The sequence below is a fragment of the Poecilia mexicana genome, unplaced genomic scaffold (genome assembly GCF_051168715.1).
Source record: "Poecilia mexicana isolate PSO_F unplaced genomic scaffold, ASM5116871v1 scaffold_14, whole genome shotgun sequence".
Lineage (NCBI taxonomy): Eukaryota > Metazoa > Chordata > Actinopteri > Cyprinodontiformes > Poeciliidae > Poecilia > Poecilia mexicana.
In genome coordinates, this window is record NW_028263383.1 from 7,015,509 (window position 1) to 7,023,315 (window position 7,807).

At 38.6% G+C, this 7,807-nt stretch overlaps 1 protein-coding gene across 1 annotated transcript; it reads left to right on the plus strand.

The window, feature by feature from the left end:
• Window positions 1-215: 215 nt before the first annotated feature.
• On the plus strand, window positions 216-5,172 carry alg5 (ALG5 dolichyl-phosphate beta-glucosyltransferase). Its single transcript, XM_014994478.2, has 10 exons — window positions 216-549; window positions 1,297-1,465; window positions 1,705-1,751; window positions 2,153-2,221; window positions 2,325-2,417; window positions 2,526-2,639; window positions 3,577-3,636; window positions 3,732-3,883; window positions 4,328-4,413; window positions 4,605-5,172. The coding sequence occupies exons 1-10, from the start codon at window positions 487-489 to the stop codon at window positions 4,718-4,720; spliced, it is 969 nt and encodes a 322-aa protein (XP_014849964.2). The 5' UTR covers window positions 216-486; the 3' UTR covers window positions 4,721-5,172.
• The last annotated feature ends 2,635 nt before the right edge of the window (window positions 5,173-7,807 follow it).

Genomic DNA, 7,807 nt, shown 5'->3' on the forward strand with positions numbered 1-7,807 from the left:
TAAAAGTGCACTCATTCTGAAAAAATAAATTGCATTGTAATGAGATAATTTAAACAAGAATTACGCTCTCCAAAAATTACGCTCAGCAGTAAAGCTGTATTGTCTTAAATCAATTATAATTAACAGCCGACGTTTCCATCTATTACCAGTAGATGGCAGTGTTTTGTGACTGCTGCCTATCTCGGAGCGACGCGGTTCCTTCTTGTCTCAAACTGATGATGTGTCGAGAAGCAACAGTGACTTCCGTGTCGCCGCTGTGTACAGTTGTGATTGGAAGCAGAATTCATCTGTCCACAGAACAATGGACGTATGACGGGTTGTTCATCATTTTCACTGTAAACGAGTTATTGTAAGCTTGCGTTTTCATGTAGGTAGGTTGAAACTGGAGCACCGGCTGCAAGGTTTCAATTCAAATATCAAGGAAACAAGCTAGCCTTTCAGCTAGCCACCTGGGCAGGTGGTCTGTTAAAGGCTGTTATAAGGAAAATGGATATCCTCTGTGATATAGTCCAAGCTCTTTTTGCTTTGGCAGCTCTCGGTTTGATTGTGGTGAGTAATATTTGACGTTGATGCGGTTGAAGGTGTGAAGAATTTATTGATTAAAATGTGGTGCAAGAAGCTGGCTACAGTCTTACAGTTTTTGTAATTTTAATTGAAAATGAAGACTGACTTAACCTCTTCAGTTTATAATGTACTACGAGTACAGGTTGTCATGAGGAGTGAGTTGTAATGAAGCTGGTTAGAAATCAGTGTTTTAGCCCTGTAAGCTTAATTACTGTAGCCTTACGGTTAGTTCGAGTCAGCAAGTGTTAACATGGACAGAACACATGATGCCACTCTACCACTGTGATTGAATTGGAAGAGGATTATAACTGCTTTAAATTGTGTTTAATTGAAAATGTATTTTTCCTTTATCAACTATAGTTTTTGCCAAGATTGGATCATGTTCAAATCTCAATTGGTTTTACTTTTTGATCCATTTTATATTGAGCACAAACAACATACCATAAGCCATAGTAGTAAGCTGAGCTTAGCAAGTATTTAGGCAAATGATATACAAATAAAATGTTTCAAACCAACAAATAAGATGATTATAAACTTATAATGTATAGTTTAAAAAATTCCCAGTCTGTGCAATATAACAGTACTGTTTGCTTTAACATGAACATAATCCTCAAACATTATTTTTCTGTTGCCAAAACACATGGTAACTTCACTTATCATGTGTACAAAACGTGAAATGGAAGGCATGTCGCTAATAAGATGAGATTCATTTCCGTATTTATCCCGTTGCAGGTGCTTGTAGTCGCACATCTGACTGCAGGGATGGTGAACCTGACTCGCCACGAGAATGAGAAATACTTCCTCACAGCCACAGGAGAGCGCAAACCCTTCCCGAGTCTGCATGATCCATTTTCCAGAGAGCTTTCTGTGGTGATACCTGCCTACAACGAGGAGCTCCGAAGTGAGTTATCCCTGCCTTTCTGTCGGGGACGGTTTTTGCAGTAGAAAAATAAATAAATTGAGAAAGCAGTCTTGAATGTGATTTATAATTCCAATGAAATCTAAAACATTAAACCGAACAACGGTCCTTCACTAACAAATGGGAAACTCCCAATAATGCATCAATCTTCATCCGTAAGGTTTCATGTCACGGTCCACCCACGGAAAAGTGAAAAGTCTTGCATCTTTCTTTGATTTCAGTGCCTGTGATGCTTGATGAAGCAATGCAGTACTTGGAAAATAGACAAGTGAGTAAAAATATGATCATATGAAAAGTCTTGTTGTACTTACTAACATATAAAGTGCAAGTTTTATGGCAGCTCCATCCTTTTATTCTGTGCTTAGTTTTTGATACTAATTTTTGTCATGCATCTTACATGGATCAATAGACCAATTTAATTGTTCTACTCAACATTCTACGTTAGTACAACAATTTTTTTTTATCATTTCTCATAAGAAAACAGTTTATTTAAAATATTCTGAGACTATTTGTAGATTATAACCTACAAAGAGTCTTAGAGTAGTAGAGCATCTTCTAAAAGCTGTCATTTCAGGATGTGGGCCTTATTTCCAACAGCTACCGCTAGGTGGCAGCATTAGTCCGATTAAAATCATCGTTGTGAAAATCCCTCTCATTATCTCATTGCAGAAACAAAACCCCACTTTCACCTATGAGGTCATTGTGGTCGATGATGGCAGCAGAGACAAAACCACAGAGGTAATGATTTAAATCGTATTTTTTAATGTGCTCCCATGAGTTCTGCTCTACTTTGCTCGGTGATGCAGTTTAAAGCTGGTATGTTTTTGTGATGCTCTGCCAGGTTGCGTTGCGTTACACCAACAAATACAGTGCAGATAAAGTGAGGGTCCTGACGCTGGTGAAGAACAGGGGGAAAGGAGGAGCTGTGAGAATGGTGAGACACTGGCCTGCAGATTTTTTTTATTTTATTTTTCTGAAGTAACTGACAGTTTGATTTTGTGTTGCTATTACTAATGTTGGGGTCTCTCTGCTGCTCCTAAAGGGAACTCTGAGCTCCAGAGGGAAACTCATACTGATGGCAGATGCTGATGGAGCCACAAAGTTTTCTGATCTTGACAAAGTGGAGGCTGGACTGAAAGACCTCAGCACTGGACCAGTTGGGTTTTTATTTTACTTTTCCTATACAGTCTCAGTTGTCCTCCAGACTTTTTAAAGTTACTCAATGTTTCTCTTTGAATTCTGGCTGTTTTTCATATATTATACAGCACATGCTTAAAAAAATATGGCAGTGGACAAGTAAAGTGTGAAATATGTTTTTCAACCCTAAAATATTTTTTTCCATCAGATCAATAGTATGTAAAAGTAATGTCTTCAGTTCAAAATAGGTAAGACATGAGAAGATCTATCATCTACTGATGTCCCATTATCAGCCAACACATGAAAATCACCTCATTGGTTCTAAAATGATTAATATGTTTCTGGGTATTTCTCCAGAAAGTGATTGGTAATGTAAACATGCACATTTTTCAGCTTAATCTAATCTGCATTGACAATAAACCTCTTTAGTGTGGATGTTACAAAATTAAGAAACCTGAATGCATTGTATTATGCATATCAGCGGGAGAAGTCTGAAGCAAAATCAAAGAGTAACATTAAGAACAAATGGTTTTATGACACATCTGTGGTTCAGAAAAACAAGCATAAATTAACCTAATTGTTAATATAAGACGCTAAAAGCAGTTTGAAATGTGAACTACATAGCCTTTGTTTAGAGTCTTATTTTACAGATACTGCTCTATTGCACACAATGTGATGTCACCTCTGCTCTTAACGTAAAAATATGACCTTTTATGGCAGGGAGACTGGAATAAATGTTTGAATTTTTACAAAAGCGGATATGAGAAAATGGCCTCAGTGGTCATTCTGTAGTCGTTCTTTCAGTTCTGACTTAAATGGTTTCATAAACAAATAAAAGTATTACTCAGAAAATAGTCATGCACCACACCTAAAATGAGTGGAAAGAAAACGTGAAACAAAGGTTTTAAGAAGACACTCAAAAGACACAGATTATTTACGGCATTTTTTTCCTGCAGGAGAACCTGGCCATTTCGTGTGGCTCCAGAGCTCACCTAGAAAAAGACTCTGTAGCTCAGGTAAACTCTTTTTTGTCTTCTTAAAAAGGGGGAGGGGAAAGGCAACAAATTATGTCTATTTTGCGCAGTGAATTGCCAATTTTGTATTTCTTCAGCGATCTGTGTTTCGTACGTTCCTAATGTATGGCTTCCACTTCCTGGTGTGGTTCCTCTGTGTGAGGGGAATCAAAGACACACAATGTGGCTTCAAGCTTTTCACGCGGGAAGCTGCTCTCAAGACCTTCTCCTCTCTCCATGTCGAGCGATGGTAAGAAACCACAAATCCAATAAATCACATCGTGATCCAACTGTAAAGTGTCAGAATGGAAATCTGCACATGGTCAGGGTCATTAACTTTCATGAATAAGTGCTTGGTAAGAAAGGAAAGGTTTTTGACAAGTTTTTCAAACTACTAATTGATTATAAAGGAATTATTTAAAGTTAAAAGTCAATATTCAGTGCGGTGCTGAAGTCCTCCTGTCCCTGGAAGCATTTTCACATTTTGTCATTGCATAATTACAAACTTCAATGTGTGTTATAGTGATTTTATTTAATTAGATCATTAAAATAAAATCTCAGTAGAATATATAAAACGGAATCATCAATAGAACTGTTTAATTTATTCTTCCTCTCTTCTAAAATGTTATTTAGCTGCTGTGAAACCTGGATTTTTTGCTGAAGGCCTGCTGTGTGTCTGTCTTTGCTCTCTCAGGGCTTTTGACGTGGAGCTCCTGTACATTGCCCAGTGTTTTAAAATCCCCATAGCAGAAGTGGCGGTGAACTGGACAGAAATAGAAGGTTGGTTGTTCATGAAGTATTTGACCTTCACCCTTTTCCCAAACTGATTCCTTTGCAGTTTTTTTTTAATACAAGTTAGCTACTTTTTCTTTTTGTTAGTCATGTTTAATTGCCTGCAAACCACCAGAGTTTTACTGTTTGACTTTAAGGAACTTCTGTTGAAAGTGCAGAGTTGATTTTTCCTCTTTCAGGGTCCAAACTGGTCCCATTTTGGAGCTGGCTGCAGATGGGACGGGATCTGATTTTCATTCGCCTGCGCTACATCACCAGAGCCTGGAAACTGCATTCGCCACATAAGACTGATTAGCCAAAAGGACAAGCCGTTGTGTCACAGAGACAACCTGTTATAGGACCATGGAGCCTTACAGTGAGCATTGGGGGGGGCGAGTTCTGTGTCTGTGGTTCAACTTAATCATCAGAAAAAGCAAAGCTTAAATCAATTTTCCATCCAAACATTATTGGAAATGAGATAATGACACAGTTGTGGATTCCTGGTGGTTCTGCCTTTTTATGTGGATGCTGGCTTTTTATTGGCCGTTGTTACACATGCGTTTCTGTTGCCACAGTAAACAGGATGTCTGACTGATCCTGTACTGATGTCTCCTGATGTTTATATTGTCCTCAATCAGCGGAGAATGTAAGAGTTGCATGTAGAAATGTGTGAAGGACCTGATCATGTGGAGTGTGTGTCAAAATAACAAATGTGGTTGATGGGCTGAATGACTTGAAATATAATTAAACAGAAAATAACAAAACAGAGATTGATTTTATTGTCAGAATTTTTTTTTCTGCCCTTTAGTGGCCAGCCTTTATAAATGTATACATTTTAGTTTTTAACAATTTTCCAACAAAAATAGACTTCAGATTTAGACCTAAAAGATATGTAGATTAGATTGTCATTTAAGACAAAATAAAACACCACTTTGCACCAAAAGATGTTTTCTTTGGCCACTTCCACAGTCTGGATTATATCAGTATAGAACAATTCATAAACAGTACACTGCCAGAATCCATGTCAGATCATCCCTTTTGAAACTGAAAGTTCTTATTAGAAGGAAAACGGAACGTTTTAGAGTTACACATGCATCCAGGACACGGACTACAGCTGCCGCCTCTCTTCGCAATAAGCCACACCTGTACCAGAGATGATGTCAGGAGTATTTCCTTGGCTATGGAGAAAAAGAACTCGAGCCTCTTCCCATAGTGTGAAAAGAAGAGTCCACTGTGACGTTTCTACAATCAGCAATAATCTGGAAAGTCAATCTACTGTGTTTTATGAAGTCATGTCATCTTGACATAAAATCTGGATAACGACGATTTTCTTTTTGCTTTTGAATTCTGACAAGGCAGAAATTATCTTTGAAAAAGAAACTTCTCAATCACGTCTTCTGGTTGCCATTAAATTGGCCTCTGGTAATACAGCAAAGAATCTGTGTTATCTCTGACCAGGACATGTCATTTAAATCCCCTATCAAAGTGGTTTCTATGATTTCCTTCTTTCATCTCTACGATATTGACAAAATGATGATACCCTTAACTCTTTGATCCCAGGAGTCTCTTAAAACCATTGTCCCTGAATTTGGGGTCTTTAGGGAAGTTGATAATCAACCTCCCACCATACAACAGAGAGCTGATTATTCAAAATGTTCCCAATAGCACTTTGCTCAGACTGCAGGTTTACTGCTGGTTCCTGGAATTTCTAAAAGTAGAATGGGAGGCAGATATTTTAGTTATCAGGCTCCTCTCCGGTCGAACCAGCTGCCAGTTTTAATTTGTGGAGCAGACTTCTACCTCTAAGACGAGGCTCAAAATGTTCTGTTTTTGATAAAGCCTATAGTTAGAGCAGCTTAGGTGATCCTGACATTGCGTTGCTATGGCTAAGGCTGCTGGAGGACATGACCACTTCTCCTTGCTGATATGTCCTCATTCATTCCAATTTTGCATTATATGCTGTTTTTTCAACTTTTACCTTTATGTTGTTTTTTTTGTTTGTTTGTTTGTTTGGTTTTTTTTACTCTTCAAAGAAGTTACCCCTGGTCTGGTTCTTTATTTAACTAAATTGAAATGTACCCTTTTCTGTTTAGATTGGCATGCACTGTGCACCTGTAACCCTGGAGCAACCTTTATCTAATCTGACTGATTCAAATGTTAATTTTACTAAATATCTAATTAGGTTCTATGTTTTAGCTATAAAGGTGTCTGAGTATTTTTATTTATCTAATTAAACACAAAAAGGAACCTTTGAATTCTAGATGAATATACTACACTTCTCCCTTTTGTTGGTTTACATCATGCACAGGTTGACATTTTGCGAAAAAAAAAAAAGTCCAGAGAGGGTAGCTTCTTTTTTTTTTTTTTTTTCCTAAAATGAACCTTAATAGTGCTGTTTTCTTCCTGAGCTCTAGAGTCCCGTCGATGCGCATGTCTCTGGGGCCTCACGGGGCCCCAGGGAGCGCATCCTGTTTGTGTTCTCCCTGTCTGCGCTCTTACAGCCAGACAAGACACAGAGGCGGTGAATCATCATCATCTGCACAGTTCTTGCTTCCTGTCTCCGGAATCAGCTCTTTTGTGAAAGAAAAAAAAAAAGCACATTTTGGCTGTGGGACGCCTCTGCTTCCCTGTGTTGAGACTTTGGAAACACCGGCTTTTACTCAGGTCTCTGCGGCCCGCCGCTGATACGGTTATTGGATGATTTACCTGACGGTTGGTGGAGGGGGGATTAAAGCATGTTTTTTCTGAAAGGGTCTCCTGAGAGGTTTCACTTGGTGCTGGCAGTACCGTTACGTCCCACAGCAGTTGCTGTAAACTGTGAAAATGTCAAACTTGTAGACTCACTGTCGCCAGCCGAGTCTGCGTCATTAACTGGACCGGTCACGGCACTCCCAATAAAAGGATCGTATCCATCCGCAATGGAAAAAGACCTCTACGTTACTTCCAACGATGCGTGATCATGCAAATCTTGATTCGGCAACGGAAAACTCACATTTCACAGCGTGGAGGAATTTATGTAGCAGGACCGCAGAAAATGAGTCTCAGTTTTATCATTCTTTCACACCACAGGTGCAGTGTTTTGTTTGTCTGCGTTATTATTATAAGTTAATGCTAAGCGAGAGTCTAATAAGCAAATTTTTCCACGATGCTATAATTTCAGAAATGAAGAAATGAACATTTCCACTCATTTCTGTAGAAATAACCACAAATGTATTGTAGTTATGAGGTCAGATAACTAATGTTAGAAGTACACTATAAATAGCTTATAAATAAGACAAACTATCGCTGGCTGTCCTGGGAAACTTGCTAAAATAGCCTGAAAGAGAACAGGTGTGATTGTAGTTCTCCATGAGGTGTAACGTGATGAATGGGGATTCGTGCGCGCTGTGCGTGGCTCAGGTGG